This window comes from Oncorhynchus nerka, linkage group LG13, assembly GCF_034236695.1.
Source record: "Oncorhynchus nerka isolate Pitt River linkage group LG13, Oner_Uvic_2.0, whole genome shotgun sequence".
Taxonomy (NCBI): domain Eukaryota; kingdom Metazoa; phylum Chordata; class Actinopteri; order Salmoniformes; family Salmonidae; genus Oncorhynchus; species Oncorhynchus nerka.
In genome coordinates this window covers 102,946,852-102,972,189 of record NC_088408.1, presented here as the reverse complement: position 1 = coordinate 102,972,189, position 25,338 = coordinate 102,946,852, and the positions used below count along the sequence as shown (strand labels likewise).

General features: G+C 46.0%; 1 protein-coding gene across 1 annotated transcript in view; it reads left to right on the top strand.

Annotated features, from left to right (window-relative positions):
• The window catches only part of ypel1 (yippee-like 1), a 33,703-nt gene extending 25,272 nt beyond the window's left edge, over positions 1-8,431 (top strand). The window contains exon 5 of the mRNA XM_065026927.1: positions 7,885-8,431. Coding sequence (XP_064882999.1) covers positions 7,885-7,974 — 90 coding nt within the window. The 3' untranslated portion in view covers positions 7,975-8,431. The remainder of the gene's footprint in view (positions 1-7,884) is intronic.
• Positions 8,432-25,338: the final 16,907 nt, after the last annotated feature.

The following is a 25,338-nucleotide window of genomic DNA, read 5'->3' as shown; positions in this document are numbered from 1 at the left end:
CTACTACACCTACTATACCTACTACATCTACTACACCTACTACACCTACTACACCTACTACACCTACTGCTTCAACAAAATGTCACCTATCTACTACACCTACTACACCTACTATACCTACTACATCTACTACACCTACTACACCTACTATACCTACTGCACCTATTACACCTACTACACCTACTACATCTACTACACCTACTACACCTACTACACCTATTACACCTACAACACCTACTACATCTACTACACCTATTACATCTACTACACCTATTACATCTACTACACCTATTACACCTACTACATCTACTACACCTACTACATCTACTACACCTACTACACCTACTACACCTACTACATCTACTACACCTATTACACCTATTACACCTACAACACCTACTACACCTACTACATCTACTACACCTACTACATCTACTACACCTACTACATCTACTACACCTATTACACCTACAACACCTACTACACCTACTACATCTACTGCACCTACTACATCTACTACACCTACTACACCTACTACACCTACTGCTTCAACAAAATGCCACCTACCTACTACATCTACGACACCTACTACACCTACTACATCTACTACACCTACTACATCTACTACATCTACTACACCTACTACACCTACTACACCTACTACATCTACTACACCTACTACATCTACTACACCTACTGCACCTACTACACCTACTACATCTACTACATCTACTATACCTACTGCACCTACTACACCTACTACATCTACTACATCTACTGCACCTACTACACCTACTACACCTACTACACCTACTACATCTACTACACCTACTACACCTACTACACCTACTACATCTACTGCACCTACTACACCTACTACACCTACTACATCTACTACACCTACTACACCTACTGCTTCAACAAAATGTCACATATCTACTACACCTATTACACCTACTACATCTACTACATCTACTACACCTACTATACCTACTGCACCTACTACACCTACTGCACCTACTACACCTACTGCTTCAACAAAATGTCACCTATCTACTACACCTACTACATCTACTACACCTACTACACCTACTATACCTACTACACCTACTATACCTACTATACCTACTACACCTACTACACCTACTGCACCTACTACATCTACTACACCTACTATACCTACTATACCTACTACACCTACTACACCTACTACACCTACTACACCTACTGCTTCAACACAATGTCACCTACCTACTACACCTACTACACCTACTACACCTACTACATCTACTACACCTACTACACCTACTACACCTACTACATCTACTACACCTACTACACCTACTGCATCTACTGCTTCAACACAATGTCACCTACCTACTACACCTACTACACCTACTACACCTACTACATCTACTGCTTCGACACAATGTCACCTACCTACTACACCTACTACACCTACTACACCTACTACACCTACTGCATCTACTGCTTCAACACAATGTCACCTACCTACTACACCTACTACACCTACTACACCTACTACATCTACTACACCTACTACACCTACTACACCTACTACATCTACTACACCTACTACACCTACTGCATCTACTGCTTCAACACAATGTCACCTACCTACTACACCTACTACACCTACTACACCTACTACACCTACTACATCTACTACACCTACTACACCTACTACATCTACTACACCTACTACACCTACTACACCTACTGCTTCAACAAAATGTCACCTACAAATGAGGCGATATCTAATTAAATATATGCGTATTTGCATACGACACAATTCATTTTTTTGGACACTGAACGAAGTCAGCCTAAATAAATCAAATAAAATATTTATTTAGTTTAAGACACTATAGGACTTGTCCAAAACAGATATATACTGTTTTCCTACTTCTATCTGTAAAACACTAAGGACATATACATAAAATGTTATCTACAATAAACAATGTGCAACAAATCAACAATTCCCTCTTGGTAAGTCTGTAAAATATAAACACAACATCCAACAACTATCAAAGATTTTACTGAGTTACACTTCCCAATAAGGAATTTAAATAAATTAATTAGGTCCTAATCTACTTTCACATGACTGGGAATACAGATATACATCTGATGGTCACAGATACAATGCAAAGTATTCAGACCCCTTGACTTTTTTCCACATTTTGTTACGTTACAGCCTTATTCTAAAATGGATTAAATAAAAAATGTAATCCTCATCAATCTACAGACAATACCCCATAATGGCATCACAATACCCCATAATGGCATCACAATACCCCATAATGACATCACAATACCCCATAATGACATCACAATACCCCATAATGACATCACAATACCCCATAATGACATCACAATACCCCATAATGACATCACAATACCCCATAATGACATCACAATACCCCATAATGGCATCACAATACCCCATAATGACATCACAATACCCCATAATGACATCACAATACCCCATAGTGACATCACAATACCCCATAATGACATCACAATACCCCATAATGGCATCACAATACCCCATAATGACATCGCAATACCCCATAATGACATCGCAATACCCCATAATGACATCACAACACCCCATAATGACATCACAATACCCCATAATGGCATCACAATACCCCATAATGACATCGCAATACCCCATAATGACATCACAATACCCCATAGTGACATCACAATACCCCATAGTGACATCACAATACCCCATAATGGCATCACAATACCCCATAATGACATCACAATACCCCATAGTGACATCACAATACCCCATAGTGACATCACAATACCCCATAGTGACATCACAATACCCCATAATGACATCACAATACCCCATAATGACATCACAATACCCCATAGTGACATCACAATACCCCATAATGACATCACAATACCCCATAGTGACATCACAATACCCCATAATGACATCACAATACCCCATAGTGACATCACAATACCCCATAATGACATCACAATACCCCATAATGACATCACAATACCCCATAGTGACATCACAATACCCCATAGTGACATCACAATACCCCATAGTGACATCACAATACCCCATAATGACATCACAATACCCCATAATGACATCACAATACCCCATAATGACATCACAATACCCCATAGTGACATCACAATACCCCATAGTGACATCACAATACCCCATAATGACATCACAATACCCCATAATGACATCACAATACCCCATAATGACATCACAATACCCCATAATGACATCACAATACCCCATAATGACATCACAATACCCCATAATGACATCACAATACCCCATAGTGACATCACAATACCCCATAATGACATCACAATACCCCATAATGACATCACAATACCCCATAATGACATCACAATACCCCATAATGACATCACAATACCCCATAATGACAAAGAGAAAACAGGTTTTTAGACATTTTTGCTCATTTATTAAAAATAAAAAACAGAAATACCGTATTTACATGAGTATTTAGACCCTTTGCAATGAGACTCGAAATTGAGCTCTGGTGCATCCTGTTTCCATTGATCATCCTTGAGATGTTTCTACATCTTGAATGAAGTCCACCTGTGGTAAATTCAATTGATTGGACATGATTTGGAAAGGCACACACCTGTCTATATAAGGTCCCACAGTTGACATTGCACATCAGAGCAAAAACCAAGCCATGTGGTCGAAGGAATTTTCCGTAGAGCTCAGAGACAGGATTGTGTCGAGGGACAGATCTGGGGAAGGGTACCAACACATTTCTGCAGCATTGAAGGTCCCCAAGAACACAGTGGCCTCCATCATTCTTAAATGGAAGAAGTTTGGAACCACCAAGACTCTTCCTAGAGCTGGCCGCCTGGGAAAACTGAGCAAATAAGGGAGAAGGGCCTTGGTCAGGGAGGTGACCAAGAACCCGATGGTCACTCTGAGAGAGCTCTAGAGTTCCTCTGTGGAGATGGGAGAACCTTCCAGAAAGACAACCATCTCGGCAGCACTCCACCAATCAGGCTTGGTAGAATGGCCACGCCTTAGTAAAAGGCACATGACAGCCCACTTGGAGTTTGCCAAAAGGCACCTAAAGGACTCTCTGGTCTGATGAAACCAAGATTGAACTCTTTGGCCTGAATGCCAAGCGTCACATTTGGAGGAAACCTGGCACCATCCCTACAGTGAAACATGGTGGTGGCAGCATCATGCTGTGGGGATGTTTTTCAGCGGCAGAGACTGAGAGACTAGTCAGGATCGAGGGAAAGATGAACGGAGAAAAGTACAGAGAGATCATTGAAAACCTGCTCCAGAGCACTCAAGACCTCAGACTGGGGCGAATATTCACCTTCCAACAGGACAACGACCCTAAGCACACAGCCAAGACAACGCAGGAGTGGCTTCGGGACAAGTCTCTGAATGTCCTTGAGTGGCCCAGCCAGAGCATGGACTTTAACCCGATCGAACATCTCTGGAGAGACCTGAAAATAGCTATGCAGCGACGCTCCCTATCCAACTTGACAGAGCTTGAGAGGATTTGCAGAGAAGAATAGGATAAAATAGGATAAACTCCCCAAATACAGGTGTGCCAAGCTTGAAGCGTCATATCCAATCATTTCTAAAAAACGTTTTTTTGCCTTGTCGTTATGGGGTATTGTGTGTAGATTGATGAGGGGAAAAAACAATTTAATCTATTTTAGAATATAATAATAATATAATAACATTTTAGAATACGTCTGTAATGTAACAGACTGTGGAAAAGGTCAAGGGGTCTGAATACTTTGCAAATGCACTGTACCGTAAAAAACAAAAGGTCGTGGATCAGAAAACCAGTCAGTATCTGGTGTGACCATTTACCTCATGAAAACCAGTCAGTATCTGGTGTGACCATTTACCTCATGAAAACCAGTCAGTATCTGGTGTGACCATTTACCTCATACATGGTGACACATGTCCTTCACATAGAGTTGATCAGGCTGTTGATTGTGGCCTGTGGAATGTTGTCCCCACTCCTATTCGATGGCTGTGAGAAGTTGGTGGATTTAGGCAGGAACTGGAACACGCTGTCGTACACATTGATCCAGAGCATCCCAAACATGCTCAATGGGTGACATGTCTGAGTATGAAGGCCATGGAAGAACTGGGACATGCTGTCGTACACCTCGATCCAGAGCATCCCAAACATGCTCAATGGGTGACATGTCTGAGTATGAAGGCCATGGAAGAACTGGGACATGCTGTCGTACACCTCGATCCAGAGCATCCCAAACATGCTCAATGGGTGACATGTCTGGCGAGCCATGGAAGAACTGGGACATTTTCAGCTTCCAGTGATTGTGTCCAGATCCTTGCGACAAGGTTCTGTGCATTATCATGCTGAAACATGAGGCGATGACAGTGGATGAATGGCATGACGATGGGCCTCAGGATCTCATCACGGTTTCTCTGTGCATTCAAATTGCCATCGATAAAATGCAACTGTGTTTGTTGTCCGTAGCTTATGCCTGCCCAGACCATAACCCCACCACCACCATGGGGCACTCTGTTCACAACGTTGACATCAGCAAACACCAGACCATAACCCCACCACCACCATGGGACCCTCTGTTCACAACGTTGACATCAGTAAACACCATACCATAACCTCACCTCCACCAGACCATAACCCCACCACCACCATGGGGAACTCTGTTCACAACGTTGACATCAGCAAACACCAGACCATAACCCCACCACCACCATGGGACCCTCTGTTCACAACGTTGACATCAGCAAACACCATACCATAACCTCACCTCCACCATGGGGCACTCTGTTCACAACGTTGACATCAGCAAACACCATACCATAACCTCACCTCCACCATGGGGCTCTCTGTTCACAACGTTGACATCAGCAAACACCATACCATAACCCCACCGTCACCATGGGACCCTCTGTTCACAACGTTGACATCAGTAAACACCATACCATAACCCCACCACCACCATACCATAACCCCACCACCACCATGGGGCCCTCTGTTCACAACGTTGACATCAGTAAACACCAGACCATAACCCCACCACCACCATGGGGCACTCTGTTCACAACGTTGACATCAGTAAACACCATACCATAACCTCACCTCCACCATGGGGCTCTCTGTTCACAACGTTGACATCAGCAAACCGCTCGCCCACGATGACATACACGCTGTCTGCCAGGTACAGTTGAAACCAGGATTCATCCGTGAAGAACACACTTCTCCAGCGAGGCCAGTGGCCATCGAAGGTGAACATTTGCCCACTGAAGTCAGTTACAACGCCGAACTTCAAGACCCTGGTGAGGATGACGAGCAGATGAGCTTCCCGTTTCTGACAGTTTGTACAGAAAATCTTTGGTTTGTGCAAACCCACAGTATCATCAGCTGTCCAGGTGGCTGGTCTCAGACGATCCCGCAGGTGAAGAAGCCGGATGTGGAGGTCCTGGGTTGGCGTGGTTACACGTGGTCTACGGTTGTGGAGGTCCTGGGTTGGCGTGGTTACATGTGGTCTACGGTTGTGGAGGTCCTGGGTTGGCATGGTTACACGTGGTCTACGGTTGTGGAGGTCCTGGGTTGGCATGGTTACACGTGGTCTACGGTTGTGATGCCGGTTGGACGTACTGCCAAATTCTCTAAAACGACATTGGAAGAGGCTTGAATTAACATTCAATTCTCTGGCAACAGCTCTTAGTGGACATTCCTGCAGTCAGCATGCCAATTGCACACTCCGTTAAAACTTGAGACATCTGTGGAATTGTGTTGTGTGACAAAACTGCACATTTTAGAGTGGCCTTTTATTGTCCCCCAGCATAAGGTGCACCTATGTAATGATAAAGTGGTTTAATCAGCTTCTTAATATGCCACACCTGTTAGGTGGATGGATTATCTTGTCAAAGGAGAAATTAACAGGGATGTAAACTAAATTTGTGGGAGAAATAAGCTTTTCGTACATATGGAACATTTCTGGGATATTTTATTTCAGCTTATGGAACATGAGACTAACACTTTACACATTGTGTTTTATTTTTTTTATTTTACCTTTATTTTACAAGGCAAGTCAGTTAAGAACAAATTCTTATTTTCAATGACAGCCTAGGAAGTGGGTTAACTGCCTGTTCAGGGGCAGAACGACAGATTTGTACCTTGTCAGCTCGGGGGTTTGAACTTGGAACCTTCCGGTTACTAGCCCAACGCTCTAACCCTGCCGCCCAATATTTGTGTTCTAACGATAAAACTACATTTGGTGAATGAACATGCTTCTGAAGCTGTGTAAAATTAGTTGGCGTGTGGAGAGAGTCTGGCTTTCTGGGAAATGGCCGTTAAAGACAAGTACACTGAATTAAGACTTCCAAAAGCCTATTCAGACCCAGTCACCATCTCTTCAAAGTAAATTACTAAATGTAGTCCAGTTTGTAACATTCTCTATGAAATGGGCTTGATGTATGTGTAAAAATGATGTGTAACTTAATGTAGTGAGCTATGAAATGGTCGATGTATGTCCATTATAAAGTGGTTAAAATTGTATTAAATGTTAATGACGGCCGTGATTAACTAAAGAAAATATACATTTTCATCAAGTTTGACAACTTTTCGAAAATACTAATATTAAATAGACCAAAATACCAACAAATCGAAACATTTATGCAAAATGTTAATTTCAGTCTGTTGTGCCTGGCCTTAAAAACAGCCCACAGGAAATCTGGAACGGCAGTCAACAATGTTGATCGTTTACATACATTCTCTAAACCTACATGTTTGTGGTGTTGTTGTTGTTGTTGTTGTTTTTGATGTTGTTGTTGACTGACAGCATGTTGTGTTGCAGGAACATGCATTTGAGAGCAGTCAGAAGTACAAGGAGGGGAAGTTCATCATCGAGCTGGCTCACATGATTAAAGACAATGGCTGGGAGTGACATCACTTCCTGTCTCCGGCCCTTTAATGACCTCTGACCTATCAGAGCTCTGGATCTATCAGACTTCACAGAGCGACAACCAATCACCATCAACCACCCACCGTGCCGCCCCCTCCTAACACACACAAAAACACACCCACACACACACAGTCCCTGCTGGTTGTGAAACTGAACATGATGCTGTTGAACTGGAGAGATGACTAGCCTATTGGGGGTTGGACCTTCAGTGAAGACCATGTGATCTCACCAGCCAATGACAGACAGCTGGACTTGAATTGGCTCCTCCTTCATCAACCAGGCCCCACCCACCTCACTGGCGTTGGCACTTAGTTACACGGCTGCCATGGCGATGTGAGAGAGAGGATAACATGATAACGTTCTACTACCCTCTTCCTCCTCTGACCCGGGAGGAAGAGGAGGTGTTGCAGGAGGGAAGGGGACAGGGTGGCACAGGGGGGGGGAGGGGGGGGGTTCTCCTTGTGTTTTAATCTTTGATTTATTCGTGAATATTTTTATTTTTCAATATTTTTATTCCAGTCTTTGATCTTTAATGGCGACTTCACTGTGTGGGACGTCCGGTAACCGCTAACCACAAACGTGCCCGGTAAAGTCCCGGTAACACCCCAAAACGTACCCCGAGCAGAGAGGCGGGGATAGATTGATATTATATGTAGATAGATGTGTTTTACCCAACAGCATTGTGGCTGGCTCCATATAGCAACTGTACTATTAGATAAGGTTTACCAGAGGAGATAGAGGGAGGACTATGTTTCCCAAATGGCACTCTCTGCCTTGGTGCACTACCCTATGGGCCCTGGTCTAAAGTAGAGCACTATGTAGGGAATAGGGTGCAATTTGGGACACAGCCTAGAACAGGCTTGACAACCACAGAACACACCCATTGTGTTACAACCTGAACTAAACTAACCATCATATATACAGGTAACTGCCAAAGTAAAGGAAACACCAACATATAGCGTCTCAATAGGGCGTTGGGCCTCCACCAATCAGAACAGCTTCAGTCCATCTTGGCATGAATTCTACAAGTGTCTGGAACTCTAATGGAGGGATGAGACGCCATTCTTCCACCAGAAATTCCCATCATTTTGTGTTTTTTTTGTTGATGGTGGTGAAAAACGCCGTCTCAGGTGTCGCTCCAGAAGTGTTCAATTGGGTTGAGATCTGGTGACTGAGACGGCCACGACATATGGTTTTTCACCCTAAGCATGATGGGATGTTAATTGCTTAATTAACTCAGGAAACACCAGCTTTCAATCCCTCATTTCCTCCAGTGTTTCCATTATTCTGTCAGCTCCCTGTACATATACAGTATCATGTATTGTATGTATATGAGCAGAATGTCTACTAGTGTGTTGCCCATCTTCAACACAGTGGCAGACTGGAAGGCAGATACTTAGTTTGTACTTTGCAGAGGCCTTTGGTTCATATGTTTAGAGGCAAAATGTCTGTCTATCTGTCTCTTTTAAGGCCTTTCCTCCGATGATTAAAAGATTGTATGAGATGCTGAATGATATTGAGGGGTTGCTGGCTAGATCATCCCCCTATTAGTTATTAGATCAATTAAATATCGCTGCTTTACTCGTTTCTATGCGTCCCCAATCCTGCTTTACTCGTTCCTATGCGTCCCCAATCCTGCTTTACTCGTTCCTATGCTTCCCCAATCCTGCTTTACTCGTTCCTACACGTCACCAATCCTGCTTTACTCGTTCCTATGCTTCCCCAATCCTGTTTTACTCGTTCCTACGCTTCCCCAATCCTGCTTTACTCGTTCCTATGCTTCCCCAATCCTGCTTTACTCGTTCCTATGCTTCCCCAATCCTGCTTTACTCGTTCCTACACGTCACCAATCCTGCTTTACTCGTTCCTATGCTTCCCCAATCCTGCTTTACTCGTTCCTATGCTTCCCCAATCCTGCTTTACTCGTTCCTACGCTTCCCCAATCCTGCTTTACTCGTTCCTATGCTTCCCCAATCGGTGATCCGACCTAAATCCCGATTCACTTTAAATCACCTTGAACATCCTCGGCATGAACAATGTTCCCCCTTTTCCACAGAAAACTAAATAATAATGTTCATTGCAATTCTTTGCTGCTATGAGAGAAATTACAATCCTTCATCCTTTCTCTTCCCTTCGTTCTGGAGATCTTTTTTTTTGCACTTTATGCCTGGCGCACGGTTGCTTCTCTCTCTCTGTGTTCTCGTCCTCGTCGTTAGTTTGCCTCTAAGCTGAATGAATCGTGTGCCTCTCTTCCTATTTTCTCATGACTTTCTCCTGTGTTGTGCCGTGCACAACTCTAAACTACGAGCCACCAAAAAAAAGCTCAAACCCACATCGATAGATACCAAATAGATAGATTGATAGATAAATACTTTACGGGTGAAAACTGAACGTTCAATGGCTGCTGTGCCTCAAGAATAGTAGATTATATATAGGCTACACGTACCGGTGTGGGGATGGATGTGGGGGGGGGGAATCAGACATCGATAATCATCTATATTGGTGTCGTAGCAGGTAGGGGGAGGGTTGGGGTTTTTAGAATGAGGTGCGATCGCTCACATTGGTCACCAGGTCAGTCAGGTCACATGACCTATTATTAACCCGTAAGACAAGGGCAATGCAAACCTGACCCGACTTGGATGGTTAGAGATCTCCTACTTGAATATATAAAACCAGTACAGTACAGACCTGTTACACTACAGACCTGTTACACTCTGTATATAGAGGAATATATTGAAGGTTTCTATTGGCTCCTTTACTTCTTTGAATTTAACTGTACCTCTGGCTGTAAACACGCGCGTGTGTGTTTTTCCTCTTATTTTGCATTTTACGTTTAAGGTGATTATATATTTTCCTCGTTTTCTTTTTGCATCCGTTTGTTTATGTCTCCCCCTCTCCCAGCGATCTGGGGGGTTTATGTCTCCCCCTCTCCCAGCAATCTGGGGGGTTTATGTCTCCCCTCTCCCAGTGATCTGGGGGGTTTATGTCTCCCCCTCTCCCAGTGATCTGGGGGGTTTATGTCTCCCCTCTCCCAGTGATCTGGGGGGTTTATGTCTCCCCTCTCCCAGTGATCTGGGGGGTTTATGTCTCCCCCTCTCCCAGCGTTCTGGGGGGTTTATGTCTCCCCTCTCCCAGCGATCTGGGGGCTTGATGGCCAGCTGGGGTTTATGTCTCCCCCTCTCCCAGTGATCTGGGGGGTTTATGTCTCTCCTCTCCCAGTGATCTGGGGGGTTTATGTCTCCCCCTCTCCCAGTGATCTGGGGGTTTATGTCTCCCCCTCTCCTAGCGATCTGGGGGGTTTATGTCTCCCCCTCTCCTAGCGATCTGGGGGGTTTATGTCTCCCCCTCTCCTAGCGATCTGGGGGGTTTATGTCTCCCCCTCTCCCAGTGATCTGGGGGGTTTATGTCTCCCCTCTCCCAGCGATCTGGGGGGTTTATGTCTCCCCCTCTCCTAGCGATCTGGGGGGTTTATGTCTCCCCCTCTCCTAGCGATCTGGGGGGTTTATGTCTCCCCCTCTCCTAGCGATCTGGGGGGTTTATGTCTCCCCCTCTCCTAGCGATCTGGGGGGTTTATGTCTCCCCCTCTCCTAGCGATCTGGGGGGTTTATGTCTCCCCCTCTCCTAGCGATCTGGGGGGTTTATGTCTCCCCCTCTCCTAGCGATCTGGGGGGTTTATGTCTCCCCCTCTCCCAGCGATCTGGGGGCTTGATGGCCAGCTGAAGAATTTCTTTAGAAATGGTATTATTTTACTCTGTGTGTGTTTAGGTCCTGCTGGGTAGGGCTGGGGTGAAAGGTCCATTAAACCCTGGTTTGGCCTCTAGGGCCCTAATGTCTGACCTGCGCTGAGCTCTGTCCACTGTAGGAGTATATGGGGAGCTGGATAATCCCTCAAATTTACAGAACAGAAGAGCGTTGACCTAGGTTCTTTCTTTCTTTCCAACAATCAATATCCCATGTATACACCTTCTCTCTCTCTCTGTCTCTCTCTCTCTCTCTCTGTCTCTCTCTCTCTCTCTCTCTGTCTCTCTCTCTCTCTCTCTCTCTCTCTCTCTCTCTCTCTCTCCCTCTCTCTCTCTCTTTGTCTCTCTCTCTCTCTCTCTCTCTCTCTCTCTCTCTCTCTCTCTGTCTCTCTCTCTCTCTCTCTCTCTCTCTCTCTGTCTCTCTCTCTCTCTCTCTCTCTGTCTCTCTCTCTCTCTCTCTGTCTCTCTCTCTCTGTCTCTCTCTCTCTCTCTTTGTCTCTCTCTCTCTCTCTCTCTCTCTTTTGTCTCTCTCTCTCTCTCTCTCTCTCTCTCTCTTTGTCTCTCTCTCTCTCTCTCTGTCTCTCTCTCTCTCTCTCTGTCTCTCTCTCTCTCTCTCTCTCTCTGTCTCTCTCTCTCTCTTTGTCTCTCTCTCTCTCTCTCTCTCTCTCTCTCTCTCTCTCTCTTGTCTCTCTCTCTCTCTCTCTGTCTCTCTCTCTCTCTCTGTCTCTCTCTCTCTCTCTCTCTCTCTCTCTCTGTCTCTCTCTCTCTCTTTGTCTCTCTCTCTCTCTCTCTCTCTCTCTCTCTCTCTCTCTCTCTGTCTCTCTCTCTCTCTCTCTCTCTCTCTCTCTCTCTCTCTCTCTCTCTCTCTCTCTCTTTGTCTCTCTCTGTCTCTCTCTCTCTCTCTCTCTTTGTCTCTCTCTGTCTCTCTCTCTCTCTCTCTCTTTGTCTCTCTCTGTCTCTCTCTCTCTCTCTCTCTCTCTCTCTCTCTGTCTCTCTCTCTCTCTTTGTTCTCTCTCTCTCTCTCTCTCTCTCTCTTTGTCTCTCTCTCTCTCTCTCTCTCTCTCTCTCTCTCTCTCTCTCTGTCTCTCTCTCTCTCTCACTCACTCTCTCGTTAATCCAACTAGCACACAGGAAAAACAGTCACCAGTGTCACTGTCAGTTTATACCAAATATAACATTGTTACTAGATTTCTAGAGAACTGGTGTCACAACTAAAGCTAAAGAGCCAATCAGACAGGCGTGGTGGATGTTGTCTGTTAGAGCTTTCAGACTCCTGGAGATTCAGACCACTCGTAACAAAAAACCAAAACTTATTCCGGAACCTGTCAGGTGTGACTTCTCACTAGTTCTCTAGAAGGTTCTCGATCATTCTGTAGAACGTTCTACAGTTGTTCTGTATTCTGGAACTTCTTTCAGAAATAATGTCCAAAAGCCAGTCATTTGCTGTGATATTACCACAGGCTGTGTCCCAAATCACATTCCCTACCTATTTGCTCTACTCTATAAAGTATTATAGGGATTAGGGTCCCGTTTGGGACGTTGGAACAGAGAGCTGATGACGAGATAGGTATTGGAGATGTTTATTATCCCTGAGAAGAGATGATTAAAACTATATGATAGGTATACAAAGGAAAAGATTGTAACGTTTGATAAATGTTTTAAAATTGTTCAACTGAAAATAGGTCTAAAGTTTGCTGTATTTATAATGGCTGTATTAAGTCGTGCCTGGTTCTCTTTTTCTTTATTCAAACACATTATATATGCTTTCTTTTTACTTGACTACAATTTATTTTGCGTTCTGTATGTATGTTTTCACTGTATTGTAAAATGATCAGATATCACAATAAACTTTAAATGGCATTCGACTGGGGATTGTGTGTGTGTGTGTGTGTTCCATAATTCCTTCAACAGCTACATGAGAACAGGGTCACACTGTAACAGAAAACTACTGTCATTTTCCCCCTTAGGATATTTCAGGGAAAAATGTTTGTTTATTCCATGTGTAACTCTGTTGTTGTTGTTTGTGTCACACTGCTTTGCTTTATCTTGGCCAGGTCGCAGTTGTAAATGAGAACTTGTTCTCAACTAGCCTACCTGGTTGAATAAAGGTGATCTGGCCTACCTGGTTAAATAAAGGTGATCTGGCCTACCTGGTTAAATAAAGGTGATCTGGCCTACCTGGTTAAATAAAGGTGATCTGGCCTACCTGGTTAAATAAAGGTGATCTGGTCTACCTGGTTAAATAAAGGTGATCTGGCCTACCTGGTTAAATAAAGGTGATCTGGCCTACCTGGTTAAATAAAGGTGATCTGGCCTACCTGGTTAAATAAAGGTGATCTGGCCTACCTGGTTAAATAAAGGTGATCTGGTCTACCTGGTTAAATAAAGGTGATCTGGCCTACCTGGTTAAATAAAGGTGATCTGGCCTACCTGGTTAAATAAAGGTGATCTGGCCTACCTGGTTAAATAAAGGTGATCTGGCCTACCTGGTTAAATAAAGGTGATCTGGTCTACCTGGTTAAATAAAGGTGATCTGGCCTACCTGGTTAAATAAAAGGTGATCTGGCCTACCTGGTTAAATAAAGGTGATCTGGCCTACCTGGTTAAATAAAGGTGATCTGGTCTACCTGGTTAAATAAAGGTGATCTGGCCTACCTGGTTAAATAAAGGTGATCTGGCCTACCTGGTTAAATAAAGGTGATCTGGCCTACCTAGTTAAATAAAGGTGATCTGGCCTACCTGGTTAAATAAAAGGTGATCTGGCCTACCTGGTTAAATAAAAGGTGATCTGGCCTACCTGGTTAAATAAAGGTGATCTGGTCTACCTGGTTAAATAAAGGTGATCTGGCCTACCTGGTTAAATAAAGGTGATCTGGCCTACCTGGTTAAATAAAGGTGATCTGGCCTACCTGGTTAAATAAAGGTGATCTGGTCTACCTGGTTAAATAAAGGTGATCTGGCCTACCTGGTTAAATAAAAGGTGATCTGGCCTACCTGGTTAAATAAAGGTGATCTGGCCTACCTGGTTAAATAAAGGTGATCTGGCCTACCTGGTTAAATAAAGGTGATCTGGTCTACCTGGTTAAATAAAGGTGATCTGGCCTACCTGGTTAAATAAAGGTGATCTGGCCTACCTGGTTAAATAAAGGTGATCTGGCCTACCTAGTTAAATAAAGGTGATCTGGTCTACCTGGTTAAATGAAGGTGATCTGGTCTACCTGGTTAAATAAAGGTGATCTGGCCTACCTGGTTAAATAAAGGTGATCTGCTCTACCTGGTTAAATAAAGGTGATCTGGTCTACCTGGTTAAATGAATGTGATCTGGTCTACCTGGTTAAATAAAGGTGATCTGGTCTACCTGGTTAAATAAAGGTGATCTGGCCTACCTGGTTGAATAAAGGTGATCTGGCCTACCTGGTTAAATAAAAGTGATCTGACCTACCTGGTTAAATAAAGGTGATCTGGCCTACCTGGTTAAATAAAAGGTGATCTGGCCTACCTGGTTAAATAAAGGTGATCTGGTCTACCTGGTTAAATAAAGGTGATCTGGCCTACCTGGTTGAATAAAGGTGATCTGACCTACCTGGTTAAATAAAGGTGATCTGACCTACCTGGTTAAATAAAAGGTGACGTACATTTTTTTTTTTACCATGGGTCCCCAGAGCCTCAAAAAGTTCAACAGCTGCACCATCGAGAATATGGTTACATCACCGCCTGGTTTGGCAACTTCTCGGCATCTGACCATAAGGCGCTACAGAGAGTAGTGCATACAACCGTGCACATCAGTGGGGCCAAGCTTCCTGCCATCCAGGACCTCTATACCAGGCGGTGTCAGAGGAAGGCCCTAAAAATTGTCCGACTCCAGTCACCGAAGTCATGGACTGTTCTCATTTTTATTATAATTTTTAAAAACTTTATTTAGTAAATATTTTCTTAACCAACAATGCGGTTTTAAGAAATAGAGTTAAGGCCTTGTAAGTAAGCATTTCACTGTGAGGTCTACTACACCTGTTGAATTCAGCATTTCACTGTAAGGTCTACTACACCTGTTGTATTCAGCATTTCACTGTGAGGTCTACACCTGTTGTATTTCACTGAAAGGTCTATTGTCACTTTCACTGTAAGGTCTACTACACCTGTTGTATTCAGCATTTCACTGTGAGGTCTACTACACCTGTTGTACAGCATTTCACTGTAAGGTCTGTATTCAGCATTTCACTGTAAGGTCTACTACACCTGTTGTATTCAGCATTTCACTGTAAGGTCTACTACACCTGTTGTATTCAGCATTTCACTGTGAGGTCTATTTCACACCTGTTGTATTCAGCATTTCACTGTGAAGGTCTACTACACCTGTTGTATTCAGCATTTCACTGTAAGGTCTACTACACCTGTTGTATTCAGCATTTCACTGTAAGGTCTACTACACCTGTTGTATTCAGCATTTCACTACACCTGTTGTATTCAGCATTTCACTGTGAGGTCTACTACACCTGTTGTATTCAGCATTTCACTGTGAGGTCTACACCTGTTGTATTCAGCATTTCACAGTAAGGTCTACTACACCTGTTGTATTCAGCATTTCACTGAAAGGTCTACTACACCTGTTGAATTCAGCATTTCACTGAAAGGTCTACTACACCTGTTGAATTCAGCATTTCACTGAAAGGTCTACTACACCTGTTGAATTCAGCATTTCACTGTAAGGTCTACTACACCTGTTGTATTCAGCATTTCACTGTGAGGTCTACTACACCTGTTGAATTCAGCATTTCACTGTAAGGTCTACTACACCTGTTGTATTCAGCATTTCACTGTGAGGTCTACTACACCTGTTGTATTCAGCATTTCACTGTAAGGTCTACTACACCTGTTGTATTCAGCATTTCACTGTAATGTCTAGTTGTATTCAGCATTTCACTGTGAGGTCTGCACCTGTTGTATTCAGCATTTCACAGTAAGGTCTACTACACCTGTTGTATTCAGCATTTCACTGTAAGGTCTACTACACCTGTTGTATTCAGCATTTCACTGTGAGGTCTACTACACCTGTTGTATTCAACATTTCACTGTAAGGTCTACTACACCTGTTGTATTCAGCATTTCACTGTAAGGTCTACTACACCTGTTGTATTCAGCATTTCACTGTAAGGTCTACTACACCTGTTGTATTCAGCATTTCACTGTAAGGTCTACTACACCTGTTGTATTCAGCATTTCACTGTGAGGTCTACTACACCTATTGTATTCAGCATTTCACTGTAATGTCTACACCTGTTGTATTCAGCATCTCACTGTGAGGTCTACTACACCTGTTGTATTCAGCATTTCACTGTAAGGTCTACTACACCTGTTGTATTCAGCATTTCACTGTGAGGTCTACTACACCTGTTGTATTCAGCATTTCACTGTGAGGTCTACTACACCTGTTGTATTCAGCATTTCACTGTAAGGACTACTACACCTGTTGAATTCAGCATTTCACTGTAAGGTCTACTACACCTGCTATATTGAGCATTTCACTGTAAGGTCTACTACACCTGTTGTATTCAGCATTTCACTGTAAGGTCTACTACACCTGTTGTATTCAGCATCTCACTGTGAGGTCTGCACCTGTTGTATTCAGCATTTCACAGTAAGGTCTACTACACCTGTTGTATTCAGCATTTCACTGTAAGGTCTACTACACCTGTTGTATTCAGCATTTCACTGTAAGGTCTACTACACCTGTTGTATTCAGCATTTCACTGTAAGGTCTACTACACCTGTTGTATTCAGCATTTCACTGTGAGGTCTACTACACCTATTGTATTCAGCATTTCACTGTAATGTCTACACCTGTTGTATTCAGCATTTCACTGTGAGGTCTACTACACCTGTTGTATTCAGCATTTCACAGTAAGGACTACTACACCTGTTGAATTCAGCATTTCACTGTAAGGTCTACTACACCTGTTATATTCAGCATTTCACTGTAAGGTCTACTACACCTGTTGTATTCAGCATTTCACTGTGAGGTCTACTACACCTGTTGTATTCAGCATTTCACTGTAAGGTCTACTACACCTGTTGTATTCAGCATTTCACTGTGAGGTCTGCACCTGTTGTATTCAGCATTTCACAGTAAGGTCTACTACACCTGTTGTATTCAGCATTTCACTGTAAGGTCTACTACACCTGTTGTATTCGGCATTTCACTGTTAGATCTACTACACCTGTTGTATTCAGCATTTCACTGTAATGTCTACTACACCTGTTGTATTCAGCATTTCACTGTAAGGTCTACTACACCTGTTGTATTCAGCATTTCACTGTAAGTTCTACTACACCTGTTGTATTCAGCATTTCACTGTAAGGTCTACTACACCTGTTGTATTCAGCATTTCACTGTGAGGTCTACTACACCTGTTGTATTCAGCATTTACATTTACATTTACATTTAAGTCATTTAGCAGACGCTCTTATCCAGAGCGACTTACACTGTAAGGTCTACTACACCTGTTGTATTCGGCATTTCACTGTAAGGTCTACTACACCTGTTGTATTCAGCATTTCACTGTGAGGTCTACTACACCTGTTGTATTCAGCATTTCACTGTAAGGACAAATAAAATTTGATTTGATTTTGAGTAGACCACACTAACTGGTCTACTTTCTTCGTTATGGGTTGTTGTCCCTATCATCGCCAAGCCTTTTTAACCTGTGTCCTTTCTGGGGAGGTTCCCATTGCTTGGAAAGTCAGAAATCTGCTGTCTCAGCCACTGCCTGTCACCAAGGGAGTACCCCAAGGATTGATCCTAGGCCCCGCGCTCTTCTCAATTTACATCAACAACATAGCTCAGGCAGGAAGCTCTCTCAGCCATTTATATGCAGATGATACAGTCTTATACTCAGCTGGCCCCTGCCCGGATTTTGTGTTAAACGTTTTACAACAAAGCTTTCTTTAGTGTCCAACAAGCTTTCTCTGCCCTTAATCTTGTTCTGAACACCTCCAAAACTAAGGTCATGTGGTTTGGTAAGAAGAATGCCTCTCTCTCCATAGGTGTGACTACTACCTCTGAGGGTTTAGAGCTTGAAGTAGTCACCTCATACAAGTACTTGGAGTACTTGGGAGTACGGCTAGACGGTACACTGTCCTTCTCTCAGCACATATCAAAGCTGCAGGCTTTTAGACTTGGTTTCCTCTATCGTAATCGCTCCTCCTTCACCCCAGCTGCCAAACTAACCCTGATTCAGATGACCATGCTAGATTACGGAGACATAATTTATAGATCGGCAGGTAAGGGTGCTCTCGAGTGGCTAGATGTTCTTTACCATTCGGCCATCAGATTTTCCACCAATGCTCCTTATAGGACACATCACTGCATTCTATACTCCTCTGTAAACTGGTCATCTCTGTATACCCATCGCAAGACCCACTGGTTGATGCTTATTTATAAAACCCTCTTAGGCCTCACTCCCCCCTATCTGAGATATCTACTGCAGCCCTCATCCTCCACATACAACAACCGTTCTGCCAGTCACATTCTGTTAAAGGACACACATCCAGGACACACATCCCTGGGCCGCTCCTCTTTTCAGTTCGCTGCAGCTAGCGACTGGAACGAGCTGCAACAAACACTCAAACTGGACAGTTTTATCTCAATCTCTTCATTCAAAGACTCAATCATGGACACTCTTACTGACAGTTGTGGCTGCTTTGCATGATGTATTGTTGTCTCTACCTTCTTGCCCTTTGTGCTGTTGTCTGTGTCCAATAATGTTTGCACCATGTTGTGTTGCTACCATGTTGTGTTTCTACCACGTTGTCATGTTGTCATGTCTTTGTTGTTGTCATATTGTGCTTCTGCCATGTTGTGTTGCTACCATGTTGTTGTCATGTTGTGTTGCTACCATGCTGTGTTGTCATGTGTTGCTACCATGCTGTGTTGTTGTCTTAGGTCTCTCTTTATGTAGTGTTGTCTTGTCGTGATGTGTGTTTTGTCCTATATACAGTATATATATATATATTTATTATTATTATTTTCATTTTTAATCCCAGCCCCCGTCCCCGCAGGAGGCCTTTTGCCTTTTGGTCATTGTAAATATGAATTTGTTAAATAAATAAAAACGGAAAACTGTAATTTAGGAGAATGGTGAATAGGCCACATTGTAAAACTAATTTATACAATATTTTGGGGTATTATCAACAGTAAACTACTGTGAATCATTTTAACGCAGTATACTGTAAATTATGTGGGAATTGTGGGAATTTCTTGGGGGCGGGGAAATAATTACCATACTGTATTTATGGACCACTAGTAGGTGCTGTTTCTGGCTCATTAGCAGGTCTTGTAGTATTTGTTGCACCCGGTAGTGATAAGGCTGTACCAAGTTTACTCCTATAGTGGTTATAGTGACCCATCAAATTAAAATGTATACAGTAGGGGACAGATTGGAAACCAGATTTAGCCACTAAATGATTGAGTATTTTGTCCTTTTGGTCTGTTTGTAGTCGCTGCCATTTTGAAAGCTTTTGTTAAGGCCTCCTAGAAGTGATATAAAACACCAAATAATCTCAGCAAAAAAAAGAAACGTCCTCTCACTGTCAACTGTGTTTATTTTCAGCAAACTTAACATGTTCATACAAATATTTACACATAACAAGGTTCAACAACTGAGACATAAACTGAACAAGCTCCACAGACATGTGACCAACAGAAATTGAATAATGTGTCCCTGAACAAAGGGGGGGGGTTCAAAATCAGAAGTAAGTACTGCAGTGCTTGGCCCTCAAAATCAAAAACAACAGTCAGTATCTGGTGTGGCCACCAGCTGCATTAAGTACTGCAGTGCATCTCCTCATGAACTGCACCAGATTTCCCAGTTGCTGTGAGATGTTACCCCACTCTTCCACCAAGTTCCCGGATATTTCTGGGGGGAATGGCCCTAGCCCTCACCCTCCGATCCAACAGGTCTCTGACGTGCTCAATGGAATTGAGATCCGGGCTCTTCGCTGGCCATGGCAGAACACTGAAATTCCTGTCTTGCAGGAAATCACACACAGACCGAGCAGTATGGCTGGTGGTATTGTCATGCTGGGATGTCAGGATGAGCCTGCAGGAAGGGTACCACATGAGGGAGGAGGATGTCTTCCCTGTAACGCACAGCGTTGAGATTGCCTGCAATGACAACAAGCTCAGTCCGATGTAGACTTAGATAGATCTACCAGATCCTGGCTGGCTGGTGGTCTCAGCAGATCCTGGCTGACTGGCAGATCCTGGCTGACTGGTGCTACTGGCAGATCCTGGCCGACTGGCACTTCTGGCGGATCCTGGCTGACTGGCACCTCTGGAAGATCCTGGCTGACTGGCAGATCCTGGCTAACTGGCAGATCCGGAAGAGTCTGGTTGACTGGCAGATCTGGAAGAGTCTGGCTGACTGGCAGATCTGGAAGAGTCTGGCAGACTGGCGGCGCTGGGCAGACTGGCGGCGCTGGGCAGACTGGCGGCGCTGGGCAGACTGGCGACGCTGGGCAGACTGGCGACGCTGGGCAGACTGCCGACGCTGGGCAGACTGGCGGCGCTGGGCAGACTGGCGGCGCTGGGCAGACTGGGAGCACTGGGCAGACTGGGAGCACTGGCGGCGCTGGGCAGACTGGCGACGCTGGGCAGACTGGCGGCGCTGGGCAGACTGGGAGCACTGGCGGCGCTGGGCAGACTGGAGACTCCGGCGGCGCAGGAGAAGAGACAGGCTCTGGCTGCGCTGAACAGGCGGGAGACTCCGGCAGCGCAGGAGAGGAGACAGGCTCTGGCTGCGCTGAACAGGCGAGGCGCACTGAAGGCCTGGTGCGTGGTGCTGGAACCGGTGGTACTGGATCGAGGAAACGCACAGGAAGCCTGGTGCGGGGAGCTGCTACTGGAGGACTGGGGTGTGGAGGTGGTACTGGATAGACCGGACCGTGCAGGCGCACTGGAGCTCTTGAGCACCGAGCCTGCCCAACCTTACCTGGTTGAAAACTCTCGGTTGCCCTGCCAGTGCGGCGAGGTGGAATAGCCCGCACTGGACTATGTAGGCGAACCGGAGACACTGAGCGCAAGGCTGGTGCCATGTACACCGGCCCAAGGAGACGCACTGGGGACCAGATGCGTAGAGCCGGCTTCATGGCATTTGGCTCGACGCTCAATCTAGCCCAGCCGATACGTGGAGCTGGAATATACCGCACCGGGCTATGCACCCGCACTGGGGACACCGTGAGCACCACTGCATAACACGGTGCCTGCCCGGTCTCTCTAGCCCCCCGGTAAGCACAGGGAGTTTGCGCAGGTCTCCTACATGGCGTAGCCATACTCCCTGTAAGCCCCCCCCCAATAATTTTTTGGGGCTGATTCCCGGGCTTCCATCCACGTCGCCGTGCTGCCTCCTCATACCAGCGCCTCTCCGCTTTTGCCGCTTCTAGTTCCTCCTTGGGGCGGCGATATTCTCCAGGCTTCCATCCGCTCTGCCGTGCTAGCTCCTCATAATGCCGCCTCTCTGCTTTTGCTGCCTCCAGCTCGGCTTTGGGGCGACAATAATCTCCAGGCTGATCCCAGGGTCCTTTACCGTCCAGTTCCTCCTCCCATGTACATTTCTCCAGGTGGTGCAGCCTCTCCCACTGCAGCTGCTCCTGCCTGTTGACACGCTGCTTGGTCCTTTGGTGGTGGGTGATTCTGTAATGGTTTTCTATTGGTGAAGGAGAGTCGGACCAAACTGCAGCGTGTAGATTTCGATCCATGTTAAATAAAACAACGTAACACGAATCAAAATACAAACTCAACAAAACAATAAACGTAATGAAAACCGAAAACAGCCTAAACTGGTGCAAACTAACACAGAATAAGGACATCAAGACACTAAGGACAATCACCCACAATACAACCAAAGAATATGGCTGCCTAAATATGGTTCCCAATCAGAGACAACGATAACCACCTGCCTCTGATTGAGAACCACTCCAGACAGCCATAGACTTTCCTAGAACACCCTACTAAGCTACAATCCCACTAACATACACACCAAAACCCCCAGACAAAACACACCACAATAGAAAAACTCCATGCCACACCCTGGCCTGACCCAATACATGAAGAAAAACACAAAATACTTAGACCAGGGCGTGACAGGAGGACGGAAGCTAGCTGTACTCTACAGAGTGCTGTTGAGGCTAATATAGACCTTATTTGCTAAACAGTGTTTTAATCAGTTATTTGGTGGCATGAATATATTTAGTATAGTTTTATCTAAAAATGATAACCTTTTAAATGTTTTACAATTTGCATTTTTATGAAATTCACTGAAGAGGATGTTCTTCCACCTTCCTCCCCTGAGGAGCCTCCTCAGGTCTGGACTGGCCCTTCCTCCTCTGGGCTGGACCGGCCTTTCCTCCTCTGAGGAGCCTCCACAGGTCTGGACAGGCCCTTCCTCCTCTGAGGAGCCTCCTCTGGTCTGGACCAGCCCTTCCTCCTATGAGGAGCCTCCTCTGGTCTGGACCGGCCCTTCCTCCTATGAGGAACCTCCTCTGGTCTGGACCGGCCCTTTCTCCTCTGAGGAGCCTCCACTGGTCTGGACCGGCCCTTCCTCCTATGAGGAGCCTCCTCTGGTCTGGACCGGCCCTTCCTCCTCTGGTCTGGACCGGCCCTTCCTCCTCTGGTCTGGACCGGCCCTTCCTCCTCTGAGGAGCCTCCTCTGGTCTGGACCGGCCCTTCCTCCTCAGGTCTGGACCGGCCCTTCCTCCTTTGAGGAGCCTCCTCTGGTCTGGACCGGCCCTTCCTCCTCTGGTCTGGACCGGCCCTTCCTCCTCTGGTCTGGACCGGCCCTTCCTCCTCTGAGGAGCCTCCACTGGTCTGGACCGGCCCTTCCTCCTCTGGTCTGGACCGGCCCTTCCTCCTCTGAGGAGCCTCCACTGGTCTGGACCGGTCCTTCCTCCTATGAGGAGCCTCCTCTGGTCTGGACCGGCCCTTCCTCCTCAGGTCTGGACCGGCCCTTCCTCCTTTGAGGAGCCTCCTCAGGTCTGGACCGGCCCTTCCTCCTTTGAGGAGCCTCCTCTGGTCTGGACCGGCCCTTCCTCCTCTGAGGAGCCTTCTCTGGTCTGGACCGGCCCTTCCTCCTCAGGTCTGGACCGGCCCTTCCTCCTCTGAGGAGCCTCCTCAGGTCTGGACCGGCCCTTCCTCCTTTGAGGAGCCTCCTCAGGTCTGGACCGGCCCTTCCTCCTTTGAGGAGCCTCCTCAGGTCTGGACCGGCCCTTCCTCCTCTGAGGAGCCTCCTCTGGTCTGGACTGGCCCTTCCTCCTCTGAGGAGCCTCCTCTGGTCTGGACCGGCCCTTCCTCCTCTGAGGAGCCTCCTCAGGTCTGGACCGGCCCTTCCTCCTCTGAGGAGCCTCCTCTGAGGAGCCTCCTCTGGTCTGGACTGGCCCTTCCTCCTCTGAGGAGCCTCCTCAGGTCTGGACCGGCCCTTCCTCCTCTGAGGAGCCTCCTCTGGTCTGGACCGGCCCTTCCTCCTCTGAGGAGCCTCCTCTGGTCTGGACCGGCCCTTCCTCCTCTGAGGAGCCTCCTCAGGTTGGACCGGCCCTTCCTTCTCTGAGGAGCCTCCTCTGGTCTGGACCGGCCCTTCCTCCTCTGAGGAGCCTCCTCTGGTCTGGACCGGCCCTTCCTCCTCTGAGGAGCCTCCTCAGGTTGGACCGGCCCTTCCTTCTCTGAGGAGCCTCCTCTGGTCTGGACCGGCCCTTCCTCCTCTGAGGAGCCTCCTCTGGTCTGGACCGGCCCTTCCTCCTCTGAGGAGACTCCTCTGGTCTGGACCGGCCCTTCCTCCTCTGAGGAGCCTCCTCAGGTCTGGACCGGCCCTTCCTCCTCTGAGGAGCCTCCTCTGGTCTGGACCGGCCCTTCCTCCTCTGAGGAGCCTCCTCTGGTCTGGACCGGCCCTTCCTCCTCTGAGGAGCCTCCTCTGGTCTGGACCGGCCCTTCCTCCTCTGAGGAGCCTCCTCTGGTCTGGACCGGCCCTTCCTCCTCTGAGGAGCCTCCTCAGGTCTGGACCGGCCCTTCCTCCTCTGAGGAGCCTCCTCAGGTCTGGACCAGCCCTTCCTCCTCTGAGGAGCCTCCTCAGGTCTGGACCGGCCCTTCCTCCTCAGGTCTGGACATATATCCGGGAGCAGTGGGCGAACGCTGCTTCTCATGGGCCCGTGAAAGACTCAATGAATTGTTTGCCGGGTGGGAATGGGCGGATTTCTCAATTCCCTTCTCCTGCTGTTGTATTGGGCAGTTCAATGGTGAGAAATGTCTCAGTCCCTGGAGCAAAAACTTTGTACTCTCCAGGAGCCCAAGTACAAGACATCAATAAGCTGCTCCCAAACATTATAAACCTGCATCAGGACTTCAATAAGCTGCTCCCAAACATTATAAACCAATGACATTATGAAGGGCAGCTCAGAAAAGACAAACACCCCATAATATCTGTCCCTCTGTCCTCCCTAAATCGTGGTATTGACTGGTTCAGCAGACTGTTATCCCTCCATAACTGTCTACCAGACTATTACAGCTCTGTGTGTGGAACATTTACTGACAATTCTGATACCTTCTGGAAACAAAGCTTGTATT